The sequence below is a fragment of the Engystomops pustulosus genome, chromosome 1 (genome assembly GCF_040894005.1).
Source record: "Engystomops pustulosus chromosome 1, aEngPut4.maternal, whole genome shotgun sequence".
Classification (NCBI taxonomy): Eukaryota; Metazoa; Chordata; class Amphibia; order Anura; family Leptodactylidae; genus Engystomops; species Engystomops pustulosus.
This window is the reverse complement of record NC_092411.1, coordinates 150,341,211-150,367,730: the sequence shown is the minus strand read 5'-3', so window position 1 is coordinate 150,367,730 and position 26,520 is coordinate 150,341,211. Positions and strand designations below refer to the sequence as shown.

General features: G+C 40.3%; 1 protein-coding gene across 2 annotated transcripts in view; it reads left to right on the top strand.

Moving 5' to 3' along the window:
- The first annotated feature begins 4,151 nt into the window (after positions 1-4,151).
- LOC140064132 (guanine nucleotide-binding protein subunit alpha-15-like) overlaps positions 4,152-26,520 on the top strand; it is a 64,441-nt gene continuing 42,072 nt past the window's right edge. For both annotated transcript variants that reach the window (XM_072110702.1, XM_072110710.1), the window contains exons 1-4: positions 4,152-4,643; positions 13,312-13,496; positions 15,867-16,021; positions 21,194-21,322. In XM_072110702.1, the coding sequence (XP_071966803.1) occupies positions 4,499-4,643; positions 13,312-13,496; positions 15,867-16,021; positions 21,194-21,322 (614 nt within the window). In that variant the 5' untranslated portion in view covers positions 4,152-4,498. The remainder of the gene's footprint in view (positions 4,644-13,311; positions 13,497-15,866; positions 16,022-21,193; positions 21,323-26,520) is intronic.

Sequence of the window (26,520 nt, the reverse complement as noted above, 5' to 3'; positions counted from 1 at the left end):
CCACTTTTTTGGTGCACCATTAACATAGGGCGTGTGACACATCCCTGTTAAATCTGGAGCACAGTCCGACTGAGCACCGGAACGCATTGCAGAAATTTGTGTTGCGTGAAGCATAGTTCAAGCAGTTTGCACCTAAAAGAACATGCAAAGTCCAACAGAAAACTGGGACACTGCCCTTAGTAAATGAGCCACAGTATTTCATCAGTATTTTGCATCAGTGTTTTAAGTCAAAACCAAATATCTATAATGGAAAACTCTATGGGGCACTAAAGGCCATGTGCCAGTTTTCTGGAGGACTTCACATGTTCTTTTAGGTGCACACTGCTTACACAGGTATTTAAGAAGTGTCTGCGCCACATTTGTGTTGCATGCAACCCTTTTGTGTCACGGCTGCACCATTCTTCATGTGACACAAATTTCTGCACTGAAATGAGCTTTCTGGTGCTCAGTCAGACCGTGTACCACATTTATCATGCAAAGTCCAACAGAAATGTGTTCCACGCCCCATGTTTAAGGTGCACCAAAAAAAAGTTGCTGCACTCTGATGGGGCAGTGCAGGGAGCGGCATATTCATAAAGAACGGGCTCCACAAATCCTGAATCTGGCGCCGTCTGCACACTACAAAGGAAAACTAACCTAGTGCAGTTTGCACAGTTTTTAATAAATGTGAGCCTGTATCTTTTCATTGTTTTGATCCCACTCCTGGTTTTGACTTAACACATAATGATGGAAAATACTGACAGTGTTAAAATGGCCATAGTTAGATGTTTACAGGGAGAGTTGACTATGCACAGATTACTACAATCCCAAATAGATTGGGTTAAACCTCAATGACTATGTATCACATGTAATTTGAATAAAAATAAACCTTTATTAATCAAATATTAAAAATATATTTTCATTTATCACAAAGAGAAAGCCCAGATAATGAAGTAAGTATTAACAAGGGAAAGTCCCTGAGCCAGCCACTAGATGTCACTATGGCACACAGTTAGGACAAGGAAAAAAAGAAAAAATATGTTTCTTAACATCAATGGCTCCCAACGTGTAATTGGCTAAATACATCAAAAAGAAGAATAAAGTTTTCATAAAGCAGCTCAAATGTAAATGCAGAAAATTCATTCTTACCCAAAACTGTGATAGCTCATAGGAGTGTGCCTCAATGCACGTTTCGTGAATGTCTCCTCAGGAGGCATGTATGTTGCATATAGGTAAAGTGGTATTTAAATAAGGGGCCAACCAATGGTGTGTGAAATCCCTACTTATTACATTCAGTGACTGCAGGTGACTTGTCTATGGACTGTAATTGTATCTTCTTAATTAGGTCCAGCATCACCACGTCTCTTCTTCAGCCATTTGTCCTCCCTGAGACACAGACATCTCATGTTCTTCCCTCCCTACATCTTGATACCCTTACAGTGTTATCCTGCTGCTACCCCTAACACTCTCCCCAAAGTACTGTAAGACTGCGTTCACAAGTGACGATTGCCTTGTATTTATGCAAAACAGCAGGTACTGGTTACTGATCACATGCATTTCTTTGAAAATGAAGATCAAGCAGAGCACCACTCACAGGGGTTTGGCTACATAGAAAGTCCTCCTCAACATACTGGTAACAGAAAATAACATGGTAAATGCCATAAAACACACGTATATATATATGAAATATTTTCAGTTGTTTCACACTTTTTTGTTAAGTACTGTATACAGTTCCACATGTGTTAATTCATCTTTTTGATGCCTTCAGTGTGAATCTACAATTTTTATAGTCATGTGCAACATCCCCCACCGGGGCCTAGCCTTTTCTTGGGGCCTGGAGTCAGCCGGGGCCCGCAGTACCTGAGTGGCTGGCGGTTGCGGCCTAGGCACGCTAGTGTCACGGTGCTTGGTATGGGGAACCGGAGGGCTGTCCTACAGCCTGGCAGGTCTCCAGTAGGGTGATGTTGGCAAGAAATGATGAGGGAGAGGCTGCTATAGCGGTTCTCCCTGGGGCAACCCTTTGGTGTCTAGAGTATGAGTCTCTGTGTAGTGGACAGGGTGCCTGTGATGATGGCAGCCGTAGTAGCAGGGACCAGACGGAGGCAGAGGTTGAACAAAAACAACTTACAGTTCTTTATTGGAACCGACAGGAACCGCAGCAACGTGCCTTTAACAGAGTAGTGGAGTGCTGAGATGCAATTGGAGGGAGCCATAGGATGTAGATCACCAGCCTGGATGCAGAGGGCAGGCTGGGAGGTAGCTGTGTCCTGGAAGGATGCTTCAGCTTTTCCTGGGTTGCTTCAGGTATCACCCTTAAAGGTAGGATGAAACCCCTTTCTTCACTATACTAGCTATTAGCTCCACTCTTCAGGCAGGGGCTAGGCTCTTCCTGCTCTTGGTCTGGTGTGCTAGCTGCACTGACTCCTCTGAGTCTCTAATCTGAGAAAGTGAACTCTCTCCTCACATAGCACTCTCTTCTGAGAGAGAACTTCACTTCTTCTGGAAGTTTCCTGACCGGGTCTTGTTACTCCCCCTGGTCAGGTGGTGGCTGCCCCTCCAATTACATCTCAGCTTACATCTCAGCTCACAGAGACAAAGTATAACACATGTGATTGGCTGACACATATGACATCAGACAAAACACTTAACTCCTGCCTTACCAGGCAGGATCTACCACTGCAATGTTCCCCTGTGTCCTATAAGGACTATGTAGTGTGATGTAGTGACATGCTGTGGGGCTGACTAGACCCTACACAGGCTTCAAGCTACATGGTGGGACGTATTCGCAACCACTCCTCTGCCTTGCATCCGCGAGGGTGTTGCACATGAAAATACAGAAAACTCTTTTTCTGAGAAGGTGTATCTAAACTTTTTGTCTGTACTTAATACATATATACTGGTTTACACACAGTACATGGTCCCCAATCTTTATACCCCCTCCCCACTCCGCCATAATATCTGAGTAAAGTAATGTCCCGCACACAGCCACCAGTAATGTCCTCACACAGCCCCCAGCAATCTGCCCACATTCCCCAGTAATGTCCCTACCCACAGTAATGTCCCCCACACAGCCCCCAGTAATGTACCCACAGCACCTAGTAATCTGGCCACAGCCCCCAGTAATGTCCTCACACAGTCCCCGGGAATCTGCCCTCAGCCCCTACTAATGTCCCCACCCCCAGTAATGTCACCCACACAGCCCCCAGCAACCTGCCCACAGCTGTCAGTAATGTCCCCAACATTGCCCCAGGTAATGTGCCCACAGGCCTCGGTAATGTGCCCACAGACCAGTAATGTCCCCCACAGCACCAAGTAATGTCCCCCACAAAGCCAAAATATTGGGGGCATGGGCCCCCAATATTTTTACCTAGGGATGTCACTGTTTAAAGAAGAACAAAACTTAAGGCCTTATGGACATGAACATGCTTTTGGTGTGCTAGTCATTTTTTCAGTGGCAGACACACAATAAGGTTTAAGTTCAATGTGTTTTGGGTATAAATAGCCAGAGGACTCTAGTTTCGCCACTGCCTTCCTCATACTTTCCTAAAAGTTCTATGTAACCAAAATAAATTGTCATAATAAAAGCAACCTGTTTTGAAAAACACAACAATCCCTTATTCAGCTACAACAAGATTAAAAAGTTATGGGCTATGGCATTCCTAAAGGTGAAAAACAGGCTGGTCCAAGATGGTTTAAATAATCCTGGATTGCCAAGGACTTTTCTGAAGGAATTGCTTCCACATGGACAAGGTACACACCTTCAACTGAGCATAAATGCATGCTTGGGACAAAAATATTTCATGACATTGCTTGTGATTTGTAGACAGTGACTGTATTTACTATTTGCAAATTTTATGAAAAGTAAATGAGAAATTGATGTCATTATTCTTAGGTCGGTCATGTTCTATGATGAATGCAACACCTGCATAGGCATTAACCACATAATTATATTGTGTATTGTCATCAGTATCACTCGTGCTGGAGGAGTGAACTCCCAAATCTTCTCCCTGTTTCTTCTTTTTTTTTTTCTCTATTTATAATAATATTCTCAAGCTGCAGTTATGTGTTCATAACCTGTTTGGGCGGCTCATGCCAATGGGAATACATAGCGCAGGTGCGGTCGAGAACTGTCAGCTCGAAAAACTTGTTTCCTTATCCAGTTTCCACTTGAGTTTGACTTCAGCTGCTGAAACACTTCAAGTAGCTCTCATGTAGCAAGCCAACTGCTCAGAAGGACAGGTTTGAGTGTATTACTGAGTAAATCATAGATTTACTTTTCTATGCAGCCATCCTTCCATTCTCTTGTTCCTAAACATTTCTGAAAAAGCCATCATCGCTGGATTCAGCCGGAAAGCCAATGTGGTCCCCAAATATACCAGCTAAGGCTCTCTGTTCAAAGACAACTTGAAATCTTGAGGGTGACAGAGATACCTAGAAAAAATGGACATGAAACGTGATGAGGTTGTCTGCTCTTTGTACTAGAGTTCTGGGATAGAATTCTAGAAGTGTTACCACTGATATGCGGTGGTGGTGTGGCTGGTGCTTCTGCCCCCCCTGCTTGTCCGAGGATGACAAAATGGCATTGGCTGTCAATAAAGAGATTGATAGAATGCTTCAAATACAGAAAAGGACGGATAGGAGAGTGCTGAAACTTCTACTTTTAGGTAAGAGTTAAATTATTAGCCATTACCTTGACATTTTTTCAACAATAATTTATTTAAGGGTATAAAGCAGTACTCTTGCAGATATTTAGCATAGATATTTGTTATTCAAAAGTAGGAGTTGTTCCAGGTTGCAGTTTTGCATTTTGCAGTGACCCCCTTATTGAATGTCCATCACCATGGGAAAATGATGCTCTATAAATAACAATAAAATCTAGGTAGATTCCTTTGATGGTCTTGGCATAAGAAACTGAACAGGATTCAGCTATATGAACTACAGCAAAACTCGTGTTTATGTCATATAGTTGTGCATGTTGTTAAGGATATGTCAGGATATTTAAGCCTTTTTTTAGATGTCCATGATTAAAACAGATATGAATCTGTGATCACCAGAAACAGATCATGCATCCGGTAACTTTAGATCCATTCATATGTCCTGGGTTTTTATCACTGACTGTAGGTGACAAAAGACTGCACTCTAATGTCATCCTGGTGTGGTCAGTTTTTCACATATGGTGCTAGGAAATCATGAAAAAGTAGCAGCTCAGAACTGTGAAAATTTGACAAAACCTGGATGGCACTCAGATTACTAAATCAGTTGGATAGCACTGGATAGAACTAGTATAGAAATCTTAGACAAATCTCATAGAATGCATAGGTTTATCATTTTTCAAAAAGTTCACATACATCATGAGCTTCAGGTATTGTTTAGATCATTGTTTAGTGTCATGAGAATAATACCCCAGAGGGGCTTTATGGGGGACGAATACGTTTGTGTAAATGCAGCCTCACTCTGTGTGTTCAATATTCCCAGCAAAGTTCAATTTTCCATGTTACTTTCAAACTAACAAAAAAAGTTGTGAAAGCAGTGATTCCTTGCATCATATAAAACTTTGGTGCAAGGAACTCTATCCCTGGTAGTGTGGGCATTTACTTGAGATAGGACACTGCATAGTCTATTATTAACAGACCAGCCATGACAGTGTGCAACTGCTCCATAAATTCATAAGCTCTTTTTGTCTGGATCAAACAGACTTCTATCCGAGACCATTGGTAGGCCCAGGGGTGTCACCAGAATGCATTGTCAAAACACAATTAGACTGCAGGGGTTAATGAGAGTGATATGAAAACATGGCTGTCAGATCCTTGTAACTGAGACCTAGAAAACCCCTTTCGGCTCATGTGAAACTGGTCTACGCGCCTAATTTCTACATAGCAGTCTCAGTTAAGGGAAGTTGTGGAAAAACCCTTTATTACATTTTTACCTCACCCATCTCACTATGAACAAGGAAATTCCATGGAAGATGATTCAGTGAAAAGCAAAGGACTGACAACATGTACACATAAAATAAGTTTTATCAAGAGCTGTCTTGAAATGTGAAATTAATTATACATATCTGACTGCATGCACACCAGGTTCTTGCAAAAACATGTGGGCCCTTATTCCAAAATGGTACTCCTTTTTTAAATAGCATGAATAGCATTTATGTTTTTATTGATCTCTTTGAATTAATGAAGATTTAAACAATGCAAAGATCAGGAGGCATGTCTCCTAACCCTCTCAGATTCAATCACAGATTTTGGGTCTGTCCCAATATCCTAGAGAAGTCCATTCAACAACAATAAGATAATTTCACTTACATAGGACATGCATGCATCAAAGGAGTTCCACCTTTTTTCCTCCATCAAGAACTACACTTTATGAATAGTATGTAAGCCAGAAAAATCCCTAAATTGCTTAAATCGTTTCTTTATACTCTTTTTTTTGTATTCATCATACATGTCAATAATCATAGAACAACCCCAATAGAGTGTTTCAAAATGTTTTTATAAATGAATTGAAACTATATACTATATCAGAAATGCCCCTATCCCATTTAATAAGCCTTAACGGCTTAGTTAACAGCTGGGAACCTTCTTTCGTGTAGACAGACTACCGTACTTAGGTCTCTGGGGGATAAATAGTAATTAGTGGTACAGTGTGTGACAGTGTCCTTCTGTCCTTTGCTAGCAAAAAAAATATTTTTTGTGAAACTCATTTTATCATGGAGATATGAAGGAATGAGAGGAGGAAAATAAGTGGCAAAAGATACATTTTCTATTCACTTATTGATTTATGTAAAGTTTGTTAAAATGTTAAGACTCTCCAGCAATCTGTAACATTTTTTTTATATAAATTCTGTTGGTTAAGCCTTTTATCCATCATCTAATAGAGAGTAATAAGTAATGGACCACAGGTTGCTTTATAATAATCTTTATTTCTATAGCGCCATCAAATTCCGTAGCGTCTTACAAATCATAGGGGACATATACAAATATAATAATACTACATTACAGAGTACAAACATTTATATGGAACAATAGGAATTAGGGCCCTGCTCACAAGAGCTTACATTCTATGAGGATGAAGGGGGTGACACAAGAGGTAAAAGAGCTAGTATAATAAGAGAAAAGTGTAAAATAATTTAATAAATACAAATTCTGCTGCCATCAGCCGCAATCTTATATACAAGGTCTTAGGTGAAAGTGACTGCAGAGAAGCCTGATGCTTGGTATATATCTAGTGTTTGCTGAATAAGCAACGGGAGGAGGACATAGGATGGATTAGTAAAAAGATAGTTGACATTTCATGCAGGTAGCGAGTGTGATAGGCATGAATAAAAAGATGGCTTTTAATAACACGTTTCAAGGGACATTTCAGAGAATTGGTGATGTGCTGGAGATGTGCAGATCGAAGAGCACGGGTTGGCTATAGACTCGGATGAGTCGAAGATAGGTTAAGCCTGGCTGCTGCATTAAAGGGGTTCTCCGGTCACTAAATGTACTTTTTTTAACTGACCAGTTCTTTTGCATATATTATAGTTGCACACCCTTACCTCACCACCCTGGGCTGTATACTTTCATTCCTTTACTTGTCACATCAAAGCTCACTGCTGCAGCTGCACCACTCCAAGATGGCTGCCCCCATTCTGCTAAAAGATTATCTCCCACAATCCCCCTGGTCAGCATAGCTTATTCATACAGAGGAAGTGCAGTCATACCCCCACAGCAGAGAACAGGGAGCTGTCTGCTAATGCCCAACTGGAGAGCAGAGAAAGTATACAGGTAGTTTCTGTGGAAACTAAGTGTAGCAGGAGCTGCCAGGGCACAGGGATGACTTTGATTTCATGAAAAAGGGGGCAGAAGATTTAATGACACTGAATTAGTGAAGTGATAAGTGTGGAGTGATAAGGTATAGTGAGGTCAATCTTTGTTACTGTAGAACCACTTTAAGAATAGATTTGAGAGGAGAGAGTTTAGTGAGTGGAAGACCAATTAGTAGCGAGTTACAGTAGTTTAGTCAAGAGTAAATCAGATCAACAATTAGCATTTTAGGATTTTCAATTGTCAGAAATGGGTGGATTCTGGAGATGTTTCTGACATGCATGCAGCAAGAGCGAGAGGTCGGAGTCCAGCACAACCTCAAGACAGCGTGCCTGCTGCCTCTGTGCTATTGTGATCCTACAGACAGAGATGGAGAAGCCATGGTTGGGTCAGTTAGTAGATGGTGGAAAGATAAGGAGTTCAGACTTAGAAAGATTACATTTCAAGAAGAGAGAGGACAGATGTTAGAGAAAGCAGAGAGACTTTTACTAGCGTTCTGGATTAAGGCAGGGGTGATGTTACATGCAGAAGTATATAGCTGGGTATCATCATAGAGATGATACTGGAAACAAATCTGGGGATGGTTTGTCCGATGGGGCAGTATATAGGGAAAAGAGAAGAGGACCTAGGACTGAGCCCTGAGGAACCCAGACACTGAGAGGAAGAGGAGAAGAGAAAGATCCAGAAAAGGAGACACAAAAAGTGTGATCAGTGAGATAGAAAAAAGAGTACATTGTCCTTCAGGCCAATGGAGCGCAGCATCCTGAGGAGAAGCTGGTGGTCCACAGTATCAAATGCTGCTGATAGATCTGGAAGAATGAGCGGTGAATAGTTACTTTTGGATTTAACAGTGAGGAGATCATTGGAGACTTTAGTAAGAGCAGTTTCAGTCGAGTGCATAGTACAAAAGCCAGATTGAGTCAAGGTGGGAGTTAGCTGAGAGATAGCGGGTTAGTTGAGAACAGACCATTCCAGGAGCTTGGAGATGAAAGGGAGATTAGAAATTGGTTGGTAGGTAGTAGCACTGGATGGGTCCAGTGAAGGTTTCTTAAGTAATGGGGTAACAACTGCATGCTTGAAAGAAGAGGGATGACACCAGAAGAGAGAGAGAGGTTGAAGTGACTGCTGGTTAGACTGTACCAGGTGTGAGGGGACAGAGGCATTGATACAGTTAGTGGGTCGAGCAGAGGAAAAGAACCTGGACACTTCCTCTGTGATTGGCTCAAAGGAAGAGAGCGAACAAGGTAAGGTACCAGAGGGATTAGTGGGATGAGTGGATTGAGAAATTATTTCATGGTCTGAAATAATGGTCTGAAAGTGAAAAGGAAGAATTGGTACATAGATATTGAACAAAGTCCGGAGAAGACCAAGTCTAGGATGTTTCCCTCATTATGAGTGAGGGAATCGGAGAGTTGTGAAAGACCAAGAGAAGTAGTTAATGCTAAGAGCTGAGAAGCAGGCGGGCAAACAAGAGTGTTAATAGGGACGTTAAAGTCTCCCATGATTATGGTTGGAATGTCACATGATAGAAAGTGAGGAAGTCAAGAGGCAATGTGGTCAAGGAACTAATGGATGCATTTTCTATTTTCTCTATATTCATGTTTTTTTATGACTCATTGCTTGACTTACATAGGTGTTTGTACACTTTCTGTATTTCCTGAAGGTTTAGTTTGTGTTACATAACTAGAATCACATGAATGCAATGAATCATAATGCTACATTTATCATTTATTACTAATTATTAAGATCTCTAATCTCTTATGGTACTCTTAACTGTAACCATAGTTTATATCCTAGATAAGCCTGTCAAAATACTAAAACTCTGCCTTCTATGATGGAAACCCTCAATAACTGTTTCTTATAAAGGTTCACATAATCTGCAAGCATCTGTGAACAGTGAACAGGTGATCTAGGATCTGTGAACAGTGAATAACTGAACAGATATTGCAAAGATTCAATGTACTACATGACATAAACATAGCATTTTTGGCACAATGGGGGGAATTCATTAGGACCTGTGTTTTGAACTTCACTCTTAAAGTCCCCCGCCAGCGGTCTGTCGTTCGCATCATCTTAATGGATATGGGCACAAAACTCCACCAGTTCCGATCTGTAGACCAGGCCTGAACTGTCAGAGCTTTTTGCTATTGTTTCCACTTGAAGACTATAGTAAATATGGCAGGCCTAGTGTCCACGACGGGCCCGTTCTCCGCCCCAACATGCCCAAAGTAGAAGAATGCAATGATGATTTACTCATCTCTAACAATTTATTGAAACAACAGCCAACAACAATGGTGGGTATACACCCACAAAAAATGTCAACATCTCATTAACTTCTCATATGGCCTTGAGTATCAATTACAACCTGACAATGAAATCTTGTGCTGTTCACAAGTCGACTAATTGTCTTCTGAGGCATGGCAAAACAGGCCATTCCATTTGTGGTACCCCATTCTCCAGCAGCTATTCCTTAATGATGTTAACTTGATGAGCTGGTGGATGACTGTGTAAAACAGTTCTGTATTGACTAGAAACATCTAGCTACAATGTAACTCCACTACCGGGTGACAACAGTGGCTGATGTATAGCATCTCCAACAATGTTTGTACCTATCATTTCTACACAACTAAAATTTAGTGAACAATACTAAAACATTTGTTTCTCATCCAGAGTAGATGATCCCTGATCCATGCAAGATGATGATGGTGTGGTATTCTTCCACATAGTCTATCACGCAACTCTCATTGATTTAAGAGGTTTGCAATAATCTGACGTGAAACTCAGGTGCCTTTCACCTCCCTTAAATGTGCCTGGAATTGTGTGGCATTCATCATCCAGTCTTGCAGAGAATCATTCACAATCAAGCAGTCATCAGTGTATGGTGTGACCAAAGGTTTTTCTGTGACTTTTTCCGTTTCTCTGTATCTCTGTTGCCTCCTGCTAGTGGCGCTATGATACTTGAAGTTCAGAGGCCACTTCCATCTGAGAATAACTTGCTCATAAGCTTCCAATGGTGAGGTACTGTTGATCAATTGTTAAGTGTCATCTTGGTCTCATGATGTCCAAAGGTGACGAGGAAGTCTGTTTAAATACCAATTTCTAAATGTAATAGGAAATGTATTGGGCGATGGATTCATGGATTTGAATTTTGCGGTTAAGCTCCTTCTTAAATAACAATAAGTTGTGCAAAAAGTTATGAAACATTGAACATATGACCATGTGCAGTAACAAAGGTTCACATATAGCTCTCCTGTATAGGTTATAGTGCATTTTAGGTTCATAATAACATTTCATCCACAAGATAAATATGCCTGTTTGTGAATAGTGTATAATGGGACAGATTTATCAAGCTGTCTGAAAGTAAGAATATTCTTAGTTGCCCATGGCAACCGATTACAGCTTAGCTTTCATTTTACCAGTGCTCATGAAGATTTTAAAGGGGAGCTATGATTGGTTGCCATGGACAGCTACGAATATTCTGACTTTCAAACAGCTTGATAAATCTGCCCCAATATCTCTATTTTTACTTGGCGGTAAGCAGCTTTACATAAATGCTGCAATACCTTTATGTTTACAATATAATTTCTTGCTACAGCAGGAAACACTAAGCTCTTCCTATAGAACAGAAATGATGTATAAAAACTTGGTATATATTCCGAAAGGGAATGTATGAGCTTCTTTTTTTAATGACTAAATAAAATCAGATTTTTCTAATCAATTTTTATTTACGGATCTTTTTTTGTGATATGTTTTATTTTATTCCCTGTCTATAATAAAGGAGGAAACAATGTACCAGGATTACTCAGACTGACAAATGAAACAAGTGGGTAGGGAGGGAATGATGTCTTTATAAAAGGCTATGATCATGAGATCATGATGACTAAAATTGTAATTAAAAATACAGGCAGTCCCTGGGTTATGTACGAGTTCTGTAGGTTTGTTCTTAAGTTGAATTTGTATGTAAGTATACAGTAAGTATAACTGTATATTTTATAATTGTAACCCCAACCACAATTTTTTGGGATTGTCATAAGGTTCAGTATCAACAATAAAGCTTAATTGCAGACACTTTTGATAACTGTCACAGCTGATCATTGAAGCCTAAGGCAAAAGTACAGTAAATTTTAACATCAGGAGGTCCGTTTGCAACTAGGGGTTGTCTGTAAGTCGGGTGTTAAGTAGGGGACTGCCTGTAGTGTACTTCTTGGACTAAATATTAATATCTTTCCTCATTAACTAGTGAAGAAATTCATAAATTAAAGGGTTTGTCTATTAGTTGAAAAACATGTCTGCTTTCTTCCAAAAGAAGGTTTAAGAGGTGACACCATGTACACTGCCGCATCACTGCTGAGCCTTAGTATACAAATAGTGATCACACTGCAATGTATAAAGGTGATTATTGCTTGTTTGTTGTGTCCAGTAAAAAGTTTATCCTGAACAACCCCTTTAAGAGAGCTTGTTAAACACAGAACAATATGTTTTGTTTTGTGTAATATGGGCACTGTAAGTAGTTGTAAGAGTAAATGGAATAAAATCTTTTTCTAATTTTGCAGAAATATGCTCTGTCATAGTAAACACACATCAAATTCTATACTGGTGTATGGTAGAAAGATTGTTCAGATTATTCCTTTGCTGAAACTCTCAAACTTATAATATAGAAATGGAAAATAACAAAAGCAATGTTAAAATAGTCCCAGGTGTGAAAAGGTTAAAGTAAATGTTTTTCTGATTTATTCCTTAATAAAACTTTCTAGTGGTTTAAAACACTGAATCTGTAGCATAGACATAGTAGGTAAAGGTGGTGTAGCTCATTGAAGACTTAACTTCTAATCACAGGATACCCATCAACCACTCAGTGCTCATGAGTACCCCGTTGTCAAGTGATGATTGCCCATGCATGCCGCTGCACCATTGAAAGCTGTAAACACTATAATCGAAACACTACACAGGAGCTGCACTGTATGTTAAAGATGCCGGATGCGCCTGACAATTGAAGACTATGCGCTAATATTTAATAATCTGGTTCCCCCTGCACATTTGTGAGTAAACTGCACCTATGGCACTTTGGGGCACATTTACTTGCCCCGTCACTGGAGTTCACAGAAAGTACATTGTCTGACTCTAATGCACTGTGCAGCGATTCACTAAGATCGTGCGCCCGATATCATGAATGTATCGCTTCCCCACTCAGGTGCGACAGAGTTTACCATCTTTTTTGTGGTGCATCTAAGTGCTAGGGCTTGCGACACAATTTGAAAGTTAAATCCCGCTCTCAGTCCGGATCAATCACTGTCTGACGGGACGCCCCCTTATTTGTGCTGCATGGAAGCCAGCGCCAAAAAAAGGGTTGCGCATGGCACAATCGCAAAGTGCCCGCTACTTAAATACCTGTGCAATCCATTTTACCTTTGAAGATATGCACAGTCTGACTAAAGTGTGGCACAAAGCATTAGTAAATATGACCCTCTGCCTCACGTTTGATACATTTTTGCTATTATATTTAATGCATTTGTGTGTATCTTTACAGGGACAGGAGAGAGTGGAAAGAGCACGTTTATCAAGCAGATGAGAATCATCCACGGATCTGGTTTCTCAGAGCAAGACCGCAAAATTTATGCCAAGCTAATACATCAGAACATTGTAACTTGTGCGCAGTCCCTGGTGGGGGCTATGGAGATCTTCAGGGTACCTTATGTCTGGGAGGAAAATAAGGTAACAGTATCTATATATTGATATCATATATGAGTGCGCACATTAATCCTGGTTCTTTTTGAAGTTATTGTTAACAATTATCTGCACACTGGTTCCTTTCTGTCTTTCCTAGTCATTTCATGATAGATATTTGTTATCCATAGTGATGATGAATATAAGAAGCACATACTATAGATCTGAACAAAGAAAACCCTATTATTAAATACTAAATCACAGGTAGAAGCCTGTTAGAGAAAACATGATAGTTTAATAGTATGTAATCATAAACCACACATAACCACTTTTTCTGATGTGCTTTCAGAACTGTATCTGGCTGTATGGTTCAGCGCAGTTACCAAGCTAGTCCCCTTCTATGGTATTGTGTTTGCAGAGACAGAGCTGAGAGCTGGCTTAGGCCCAGTTCACATCTCCATTAACCTTCAGTTATTTTCTTCTCTTGAGCCAAACCAGAAGTAGTCAGACACACAAAACAAGTGCAAGTCTAAGGTAAAATGGAAATGTACATGTTCTTTGTGTTTGAGTACTCGTGGTTTTCGCTCACAATAACCCTAACACCCGGAGACCCTATGGAGAAGGGAGAAGCATTTTATTACTGCTTCTCCCTTCTCGACTCCTCACTGCATTGCACTAAAGTAGCACGATGCATATAGGAGCATAGATGACACTGCCGCCGGCTCTATAGATTCAGCGGTCACGTGACCGCCGGGTCTAAAGGGGTTAATCAGAGCTACTGGGTCTGATCAGACCTAGAACAACTCTGATCAACATTAGCCTTCACAGGTGGTCATTTCCCTCATGTAACTTGAGCTCTTATAGAACCCCCGTTACAGGGGAAAACTTGTAAAAGAAAATAAAAACTGAAAATGTTCCCCAGGGGTCTTTTATGACCTCATGTGTGACATATAAAGTAAAAACCCACATACACAAAAGTATTAATAAATCTTCATACAAATACTTTTGCATTTCCCCATATAATAAAAAAATTCCCCCGATACACTACAAAAAACATCGCCATAGTTGCCCTGTTTTCCCAAGACTGTACATATTATATATCAAATGACCAAAAAAATAGGGAATTCATTAATAATGTTCATTTTGAGTTGATTTGAAAAAAATAATGTATAATAAATTACAAAAAAAAGGCCTTTTTCCACTTCTAACCCTAAATAAAAATGAAAAGAGAAATCTTTAAACTTTTATGTTTTAACTAGCTCTATATGTCCCAAAAAAGCCGCCAAAATTTTTAAGGTAGCACACACAAAAAAAGAAGTGATGGCCCTTAAACCGCCATGTACGAAAATTTGCTAAACATTCCCGGTCATTACAGCTTTTTCAGGCCGTGTCACTAACGGGTTAACCATATCGTTTGTGCTTTAAAATACTGATTTGTTGGCATTATATATACATAACAACTGATGGGCTGTGTAGCCAGTTTAGTATTACCTTTTAATATTCTAGTGAGATCTTTAGTGGGATATGTTATAATATGATTTCTTGAGTCAATGCCAATGACTTGTGTGTATTATGGAAATGGGATTTTTTTGTATCTAGTAAGGTTAATTTCATATGTGGCAGATTAGTTTCAAAAGCTTCTGTGACTAGTCCATACATCTGGGTTTTTAATAATTATTTTCAATAATTCATTTACATGATATAGAAACAATGTTAGTAGTAACACATTGTAAGTAATTTTGTTGGATGTTTGACTAGGGATGAGTGTACTTGTTAAATTTGGGTTTGGCTAACCCCAAACTTTAAAATCCTGTTTGGTTTCGTGCTTGGGTGTCAAAACTTGCACCCCCCCACCCCCCCAACAAATAACACGATTGCCGCTGTTAACTATTTAACTGCTTTGCTGCTGGCAAAGTAAACACCGACATTCAAACTACTGCTGCCACGTGCACTGCTATTTTGAGGTGGGTCGTTGTTCCCGATGAACCTCTCTAAAATGGCAGAATCTAGCGCCAGCACGCAGCTGCAACCGTTTACATGCTGACTTTGCCAGCACCCATCACAGGCATTAACTGAATGGGGAAGTTGAGCTGAACTATGCCCCTAACATCCAACAAAGTTCTAATGAAGTGCCCTTAGCCCCCATTTTTGGCTGGATAGCATATATGCTCTGTCTATCCATACAGTATAAGCATCAGCATCAGAAGATGTTTCAAGATGTGCCCTTTTCACAAGGAACTGTTAAGAGATGCTCAAATTTCATTCTACAGAGAAATATAGCCCATGCCCGTCCTTGTTCTTTGCAAATAGCGAGGGTCAATAAGATAGGAACCCCATACAAGATCACATCTATACAAAGTATATGAAAACAAATGCTTTTAAGAAAATTCAAAAGTTTACAATGCGTCTATTTTTTAGGTAAATTGTAAAATAATTAGAGGCTTGGATGTATATAGTATTCAGCAACTAGAAAAACATCACGCTTTAGCCATCAGAAAACTATGGAGTGATCCTGGAATCCGTAAATGTTATGAGAAGAGAAGAGAATTCCATCTCCTTGACTCAGCCAACTAGTAAGTGTACAAAAAACCCTGTAAGTATGAACATTGCAACATGTAGGAACGCACCTCTCATAGTGTTTGTATGTAACTGTAACGTTAAGCCTGTCTCTGTGTGTAACAACTGCTAGATATGACACTATGTACAAAACAATTTCCCCACAGGGGATCAATAAAGTACTATCGCATCATATCTTAATTGACAAATATAGAAGAAAGAGACTTACTTGCACAGAATACCCAAACTTCAAAACAGACACTAGTCATTCAAAACAGATACGAGTCCAACCATGCAGTGTTCTGGTTCCCATGTTTAGATTCCAGAAAGCCTCCCTATTACAGAGCACTTTAACACTTCCACTTTTAAACTAGGGGTGTTGCCACAGTGTACTTTTTTTCAATGTTTTGACACAGCTGAAAGAAGGGGAAGTGCTCACTGCACAAGTGCTGAGAGAGTAGGGGGGGGGGGATGAAACAGTGTAACAGTCTGTAAAACTAGATTACAGATGGCATAAAACCTACTTCAATGTACACAGAAGTAATATACATGAAAACACAATAGTTGAAACAAATTTTACTAAGTAAATAGAATTTCCATTATAGATTTAAAATGTCAGACAACATAGGAGCAACAAACATACAAACGATTTCTCAAAGGAAAAAACAAGGAAAGGATTCTAGCATATCAATGAAGAAACTGTTAAAATGTAAAGTTTAATTCATCTTCATAAAAAGCCTGCAAATGGCAGGGAAACAGGCATAGAGACATAAGAAACAAAACACGAAGACAAGGCTGGCACCCGTCTCTAGCACCCGTGATCGGAGTTTCCTCCAATCGCAGGCATTAAACCCATATACACGCATCACTGGTCACGCATCACCGCAGCATGCTCAGTGTGTTACATAACACAGTGTAATACATATGTAATAGTGTAATCTGTACATCTGTAATACTTCTGTATTACACTGTGTTAGGTGAAGAAGAGCTTGAACTAGCAATCAGAGCATCGCTTGTTCCAGCCAGCCTGTAAAATTAAAGAAAAAAAGTTAAAAACCCCAAGTAAAAAAAACACTTTTTAATAAAAATAATTAATTAAATAAAGTTAAAGTCCCCTAAACACAAACATTCCCTATATATCTGATAAAGTAAAAAAACTAAATCACCAAAAAAAACCCACATATTTGGTATCACCGCATCCATAACAATCTGTACAATAACTCAGAAACATTATTGGACCCACTCGGTTAGCACCATAAAAACGAAACCCGAAAAACTTGCCAAAAATGTACATTTTTCATAACATCCCTTCACAAAAATGTTTGGTTATGTGCACCAAAATGGTACCACTGAAAAGGACAACTCAACACATAAAAAATAAGCCCTAAACCAGCTCTGTCAACTAAAAAATATTAAAGTTATGTCTCCGAAAAGATGGCAATACGAAAATAAATGAGATTTTCTCTGTATTAGTTTTTCTTCAGTAAAATTGTAAAAATATTTTTAAAAAACTATATAAATGACGTATCACCGCAATTGTAGGGATCTATAAAACAAAGATAATATGTTATTTTTATGGTACGGTGTACGGCCCGCAAAATATACAAGAAGATATGAAACCAAAATTTACAATTTTCTTTTCCTACATACATTTAAGAGTTAATAAATTCTCATCAATAAGCTAATGACCCACTAAAATGAAGTATTTGTAAAGTGCATCTCATGTCACAGAAAATAAGCCCTTACATGTCCAAATTGCCAAAAAAATAAAGATTGTACAGTCAATTAAAAGGGACGATGCATAATCTGCTCTGAATGGTGCAGCTTCTCTTCAATGACCAAAACAAAATAGGGAATTCATTAACCCCTAGGGGACACAGCCTATTTTGGCCTTAAGGACGCGGCCCCATTCTTCAAATCTGACCTGTGTCACTATAAGTGGTTATAGCTTTGGAACGCTATGAGATATCCAGGGGATTTTGAGATTGTTTTCTCGTGACACATTGTACTTCAAATTAGTTTAAAAATTTGGATGATATCTTTTGTGTTTAGTTATGAAAAAAAACAAAATTTGGCAAAAATTTGGAAAAATTCTTTATTTTCAACGTTCTAAATTCTCTACTTTTGATGCAGATAGTCATAGCTCCCAAATAAATTCATAACTTACATTTCCCAAATGTCTGCTTTATGTTGGCATGGTTTTTTAAGATTCCACATATTTTACTAGAATGTTATGAGGCTCAGAATTTAGGTATCATTTTTCACATTTTTTGTAAAATCACCAAAACCCGCATTTAGATGGACCTGCTCAACTTCTAATTGACACTGAGAGGCCTAAATAATAGTGAGACTCGTAAATTACCCCATTGTGGAAACTACACACCTCAACGTATGAAAAACCACTTTTAAGAAGTTTGTTAACGCTTTACGTGTTTTATAGGGGTTAAAACAAAATGGAGGTGCAGTCTGCAAATTGTAATATTTTTTCACAATACACCCATTTTGGGTGGAAAATTAAACATTTACAATGGATTAAATGAATAAAGGCTCCAGAAAGTTTGTTACCCAATCTCTCCCGAGTACACGGATACTCTATATGTGGTGGTAACCTGCTGTATGGGCGCACGGCCGGGCATAGAAGGGAAGGAGGCGCCATCCAGAGCAGATTTTCTATGTCACATTGTACAGGCTATAATTTTTTTCTTTTTTTTTAATGTGGACCTATAGGGGCTTATTTCTTTTGCCACATGAGATGCACTTTTCTGGTACGTAATTTGGGGGAATCTATAGGCTAATTGGTGAGATTTTATTAACTCTTTGTTGGTGGAGGAAATGAAAATCATCACTTTTCAGGAAGATTTTTATGGGTTTTTTTTTTTGCCCGTTTACCATACCATAAAAATAGTATATTATTTTTATTCTATGGGTCGCCACGATTACAAAAAGACCTCATTTATATAGATTTTTTATTTTTTTCCCATTTCTACTGCATAAAAAGTAATTTGGCAAAAATGTTGTTAATTTTAGCATCACCGTCTTTCATATGCATAACTTTTTTATTTTTTGCCTCACAAATCTGTTTAAGGGCTTATTTTTTGCGAGAAGGATTGTTCTTTTTAGTGGTCTTATTTTAGAGTGCATAACATTTTTTAAATCCCTTTTTAGAGCATTTTTATAGGGTATTAATTGAAAATGATCTTTTTTCTGGAGCTTTTTTTTGTTTTGTTTTTTACGGGGTTCACTTTGCGGATCTAATAACGATTCTGTTTTATTATGCAGATTGTTACGGACGCAGGGATACCAAATATGTGGGGGTTTTGTGTATTTTATTCAATTGTACTGAATAAAAACCAATTTGGAGAAAATCTTGTTCATTTTAGCATCACCATCTTTTCATATGCATAACTTTTTTATTTTTCAGCTTACAAATCTGGTTAGGGGCTTATTTTTTGCGAGAAGAGTTGTTCTTTTTAGTGGGCTTATTTTGGAGTGCATAACATTTTTTAAATTACTTTTTAGAGCATTTTTTGATAGGGTATAATTAAAAATTATCTTTTTTCGGAACGTTTTTGCGTTTTTTTTTCTACGGCGTGTACCGTGCGGGTCCAGTAACGATTCTGTTTTATTATACAGATTGTTACGGACGCGGCAATACCAGATATGCGGGGTTTTTTGTGTTTTTGTGTTTTTTATACTTTATTAAGTGTTTTTATGGGAAAGTGACATTTTAGGGGCTTATATTTTTATGTATTTATTTTTTATTTATTATAATGTGTAGTGTTAAGTGTTTTTGCATATTTTTACTTATACATACTTGAACTTAAACCAGTGATGCTCTGATCACTGGTTTAAGTTCAATACACTGCTCTACAATACTATTTTATTGTAGAGCAGTGTAAACTGTCTGAGCAAGCTTGCGCATGCTCAGACAGTTTACAGCCAGACCCGGAAGGGGTCTGGCTGCCATGGAGACGGGCAGCTCCGGGGCACATACCAGTCCTCTGAGCTGCCCAGAAGTGGATCGGATCCCCCGGTAAGCGGCACGGGGGATCCGATCCACAGCGCAAACACCCTTACACGCCGCGGTCATGTTTGACCGCGGCGTGTAAGGGGTTAACACTCGCGATCGGAGCCGGCTCCGATCGCGGGTGTTAGCGCAGGCTGTCAGCTGTACTAGACAGCTGACAGCCGCTGCTTCTGGTACCGGCTCCGTTCGTGAGCCGGTGCCAGAAGCAGGACGTTATAGAACATTCCCGTGCGCTAAGCATCTAGCCCCGGGGACGTACTATAACGTCCTGGTGCGCCTAGGGGTTAATAATGTTTATTTTGAGTTAATTTGAAAATTAAAAAAATACATTAAAAAAGCCTTTTTTCCACTTTTAACCCAAAATCAAAATAAAAATGGAAAAAAAATGTTTAAACTTTTATTACCTTTTTAATTAGCTCGAAAAAAACACCACAAAAAAAATTTAAGGTAGCATGCAAAAAAAAAAAAGATGTTATGTTTTGTGGGAGGTGATGGTGATTGGCCCAACACGTTCACCTCCAAAACTCTATTGGTGCAGTAGATTACAGGTGGTGTATGAGTAAGGCTACATTCACACGACCGTATGATTTCTCCAGTCCCGTATTTACGGGCCGTATGAGCCTGTATATACGTGACGTTTTTCATCCGTATGCAGCACGTATTTAACCAGTATTTTCTACGTCACCCATAGACTTCTAGGGCATACAGAACTGAAATACGAGAGAAAATAGGACATGCTCTATATTTTTATACGGCTAATATACGGTACGGTACGCTACGGTGTCAAAAACGGCAATATAAAAGGTTGGACGTATTGTCCATTGAAATGAATGTGCCCGTATGTAACCCGTTAAAAAACTTTACGGTACGGTACGGATACGGCTGTTTTCATACGTCTGTGTGAATGTAGCCTAAGTTTATCTTGCTTGGTTTTGATTTCCTTTAATAGAGAGGAAGATAAAGTAATGGTCCACTGCCTAATTATTAGAAGGATTAAAATGGGAATTTCTCAAAAACAACATAATGGACAGAGATAATAGAGGAAGGTGGAATTGCTTACCACTACGGTAATCTTAGAATTAGCTTTGTTGCACAGCTCTATGATGTGGGATTAAATCATGGTTTCCCTTTCCTTTGCTTACAATGCTTTCCTTTCTTGCAGCTATTTTACCCACCTGGAAAGGATCACTAAAGATGGTTATCAGCCTACCAATGAGGACATTTTGAGGATTCGAATGCCAACTACAGGAATCAATGAGTATTCTTTTACAGTGGAGGGAGTTCATCTTAGGTGAAATATGAAGCCACATTTTTTTAACACTTTATAAAAATTCCATGTATCAAGGGGTACACATTGGGTTGCCAGCTTTTCAACTGAAAAAATACTGGCCACAGGAGGTTGTGAGACTCAAAAATATTGGCCACAATAGGTTAAGTCCTAGGGTGCCTTTAATCTAGTAGTGCTAGTGCATGTGCCTCCCTGTGTCCCTGGAGCTCTCCAGATTAAGTTACCTCACCGCGCTCCAGCAAAGGTCTCCTCGCTCCGGCAGACACGTCCCAGTCTCTTAGGGAATGCACACCGGCCGTCTAAGTTTTAAAGGGCCAGCTCACCAATAATTGGTGCTGGCCGACCGCCTTTCCAGATAAATTCCAGGCCTCTTCCTGTGCCGGATCTTAGAGTATTGTGCTTTAGAGAAAGCTTGCTCCTGATGTCCTTTGCATTTATGGTGATTTCCCGTTATAACCTAGGCTCCGTTCCTGACTTCACTCCTTTGTTGCCAGCTCTGACCTTCTGCTCCGTTGCCCACTCTAATCCTGTGCTGCTTGTCCTGACCAGGACTCCGTGTCTGCGTTCTTATTTTGTATCTTGCCTTGGGCACCACCACAGATAAAGTTGCACCTGTGGAAGTACCTGGTGGTACCACGCTGCAGCAAGTCCAACCCGCTTTGCGGCGGGCTCTGGTGGAAACCAGTAGCCACTTAGACTCCACTCCCAGGTGTTGGTTTACGTTGGTTTATCGTCTGCAGTGGTCCAGTGGGTCCACTACCAAAGTACACATAAAAACGCAGTCACATGGGAAAAATAGACAAATAGGGAAAAAAATGGCCTAAGAATAAAAATAATGGCCTAGCTGGTAGATTACTAGTAATAATACTAGTAAGAAAGTGAGCACAGACCACAAAAACCAGCATTACAGGCAGGCATTACAGGTTGCCTTCAGGTTACAGTAGGCCCCCGGATGACAGAGCCTCAGTGGGCCCCTTTGCAGTGAACTCACCTAGCGTCATTAAAAATTTAGTAACTAAAACAGTCTCCTGTTCCCTAAAATATTCCCTACATTATCATTCCGAACAGTCCCCTAATGGTTATTTTATATACAGCCCCCTTATGGTTATTTTATATAAAGCCTCCCTCATCCCGTATGGATTGATTAGGTATAGCCCCGTCACTCCTATGGATTCCTTATGTACAGCCTTATGTGTGCCCCCCAGCAGCTCTGGGCCCCAGCACTTGCCCAGGGATGCCCAGTCCTGGGACAGAGTACAGGCACAACTCTGCAAGAAGCTTCAATAAGTAGAAATGCTACAGGTAGCTGCCGTGTCCAATCCTGAATACCAAAAGTTGATCAGAGGCACATAGAAGCATAGTAAATATATACTATAGGTAAAAGATATACTAAGGTATATACCCGTAGGGGTATAGATATTTGGGAATGGCGCTACTACTTCCCATATGTTCCCATCATCCTTTTTATTATTTTATTTGCTAAATAAAAATGTTATTGTGATTAATCTCCTGATCATATATAGATAATTTTCAAATGAAGTTGCATTCATATGGGGAGTGGGAGCGCAATTCCCAAGTGTCTATACACCTAAGGACTGAGTATCCTTCTACTATGCAACACCCAAAATGTCACCTGGTAAAAGAGTTGAAGGAAAAGGGGATGTTCCTAATGTAACAGGCCAGAGTATATCCCCAGTCCAAACTATACCCACAGTTAAAGTGGTCTCGGCTACATTATACCTTTACATTAGGCACTATGTGCATTTTGCCTGTGTAGTGTGCAGGGTGCACCAGATTCAGCAATTGTGGTGCATGCTCTTCATGAATCTGGCGCTGCCCTGACAGAGTGACACAACTTTTTTGGTGCACCTTTAACATAGGGTTAAATTCTGTCTCAAACAACTCTTGAATACATGTGCAAGCAGTTTGAAAATAAAAGAACACGCAAAGTCAGGCAGAAAACTGGCGCAGTGGCTTTAGTAAATCTGGACCATCGTGTTCCCATAAACATGGTTAAACTCAACGTGATGTAATTGCAACGTGTGAATGCCTAACATTCTGTTTACATAAATATTGGGGCTCATTTACTAAGGGTCCGAATCGCGCGATTCCGTCAAGTATCCTGACGTTTTCCGATTTGCGCTGAATTCCGCTGGGATTTTGGCGCACGTGATCAGATTTTGTTGCTGGGTTGCATGCGATGGAAGTCAGGGGGAGAAGCCGTCGGAAAAACCGCGGTACGGTACGCGGTATGTGTTGCTTGACACGCACTTACTTGCACCAAGAAATAGAAGGTGAACTCCAGCGGACCTTGGCGCAGAAGCAACACCTAGTGGATATCACCGCATGGACCTTAGTGAATCCCGGCCAGACCCGAATCGCGACTGGACGGGGTAAATAAATCTGCCCCATTGGAGCAGATTTACTTACCCGGTCCTGTCACGATCGAGCGGTGCGTTTTCCCATCGAGGATTCCACTAAGGTAGTGCGCCCGATGTCCACTAGGTGTAGCTGCTGCGCTGAAGTCCGCCGGAGTTCACTATCCTATCCTGGGTGCAGCGTGTGTCAAGCGACACATTTTTTTTTAATTCCGCGTTTTTTCCGAATCCGACTGCCACGACCCCCGATTTCCGTCGCATGCATGCCGGCGCCGATGCGCCACAATCCGATTGCGTGCGCCAAAAACCCAAGGCAATTCAGGGAAAAATGGCGCAAAGCGGTAATATTCGGGAAACCCAACGAAAAATAGCGATTCGGGCCCTTAGTAAATGACCCCCATTGTGTCTACATAATTATTGCGTTTACATTTATGCAGTTTAACCACTTTCTGCTCTGCTGGCACACTGACTTAGTGCCCCGCCTTTGGGGACGCCGTTCGTTCCTATGGCAGCACTGAGGTGTCCCATGGGGGAACTAGTAAAAAAGTTAAAAAAAATGTTATTCAATAAAAAATAAATTAATAAAAATCCCCATAAGCCCCATAACTTATAAAGAGTCATATAATGCACAAAAAGTCTTAATCATAACACAAACCCCACATATTTAGCATCAGCATGTCCGTAACGACCCGTAGATTAAAAAAGATCATTATTAAACACACATGATGAACACCGTAGAAAAAAAAATTATGATTTTTATCTATTTCATTCCACAAATACTGCAATAAAAAGTGATCAAAAAATATGTACTCCAAAATGATACTGTTGAAAAGTACAACATGTCCCACAAAAAAAACAAAAACAAAAAACAATAGGGAATATCAACCCCAAAATGGTTACATTTGAAAAAGCATCTCATCCTGCAAAAAAAAATGCCATCATATGGCCCCAATTATAGAAAAGCAAAAATTTTATAGCCTACAAAAGGGACAGTGAGACAATTAAAAAGTGTGAATGCAGCCTTCACGTTCACATAGGGGCTCATTTACTAGGTGCTCCGCGCCTGCTTTCTTCGGGTTTCCTGACTTTTTCCATTTTGCAACGAATTCCGCCGGGATTTTGGCGCACACAATCGGATTTTGGTGCAATCGCGCCAGCTTTCACACAACAGAAATCGGGGGCGTGGCCGACCGAAAACCCGACGGATTCGGAAAAAACGCGGAATTTAAAAAATGAATCAAGCCCTCACATGCATGGAGAAGAACCAGGTGAGCTCCGGCGGACCTCGGCGCAGCAGCGACACCTGGTGGACATCGGGCGCACGGACCTTAGTGAATCTCCGGAAGACCCGAATCTTCGTCAGAGAATGCGCAGCTGGATCGCGACAGATTACATAAACGCTGTAAACAATGTTTTACAGGCGGTCCCCTACTTAAGGACACCCGACTTACAGACAACCCATAGTTACAGACGGACCCCTCTGCCCCATGTGACCTCTGGTGAAGCTCTCTGGATGCTTTACTATAGTCCCAGACTGCAATGATCAGCTGTAAGGTGTCTGTAATGAAGCTTTATTGATAATTCTTGGTCCAATTACACCAAAAATTTTGAAACTCCAATTGTCACTGGGGCAAAAGAAAAAAAATTGTCTAGAACTTCCATTATAAAATATACAGTTTCGACTTGCATACAAATTCAACTTAAGAACAAACCTCCAGACCCTATCTTGTATGTAACCCGGGGACTGCCTGTATAATTATTTTTGCTTAATCCTTACAGTACTCAGCTAGAGATGAGCGAACATGCTCGTCCGAGCTTGATGCTCGGTCGAGCATTAGGGTACTCGAAACTGCTCGTTACTCGGACGAATACTTCGCCCGCTCGAGAAAATGGCAGCTCCCGCCGTTTTGCTTTTTGGCGGCCAGAAACAGAGCCAATCACAAGCCAGGAGACTCTGCACTCCACCCAGCATGACGTGGTACCCTTACACGTCGATAGCAGTGGTTGGCTGGCCAGATCAGGTGACCCTGGGATAGACTAGCCGCTGGCCGCGCTGCTCGGATCATTCTGTCTCTGGATGCCGCTAGGGAGAGAGCTGCTGCTGCTCAGGGAAAGCGTTAGGGTGTTCTATTAGCTTACTGTTAGGCAGGAGTGATTCTCAAAGAACCCAACAGCCCTTCTTAGGGCTACAATAACGTTCTACTTTTTTTATTTTAATTTGCATCTTTTACCATTTTGTGAGGAATTAGCAGGGGGACTTGCTACCGTTGTGTTTAGCTCTTAGTGGCACACATATCCATAGCAAAGACCGAAGTGGGAAAATTCAGTAGGGGTTGGATTTCTATTAGGCAATAACTCAGTGTCATCTCATCTGGCATAGTACTGTGCTTCCTTTGATACTTGGCTAGAAAATAGCCATAGGAGAATACAAACAGCTTCTTGAAGCCTACAGTAGCGTTCTATATATTTGATTTCTGGTTGATCTGCTGGTGGCTGTAGTTTCTGCAGTGCATGTACTTGCCAATTCTGAGCAATTTGTAGTGAGACTTGCGACCGCTGTGTTCTGCGCTTAGTGGCGCACATATCCATAGCAAAGGCTGAAGTGGCAAAATTCAGTAGGGGTTGGATTTCTATTAGGCAATAACTCAGTGTCATCTCATCTGGCATAGTACTGTGCTTCCTTTGATACTTGGCTAGAAAATAGCCATAGGAGAATACAAACAGCTTCTTGAAGCCTACAGTAGCGTTCTATATATTTGATTTCTGGTTGATCTGCTGGTGGCTGTAGTTTCTGCAGTGCATGTACTTGCCAATTCTGAGCAA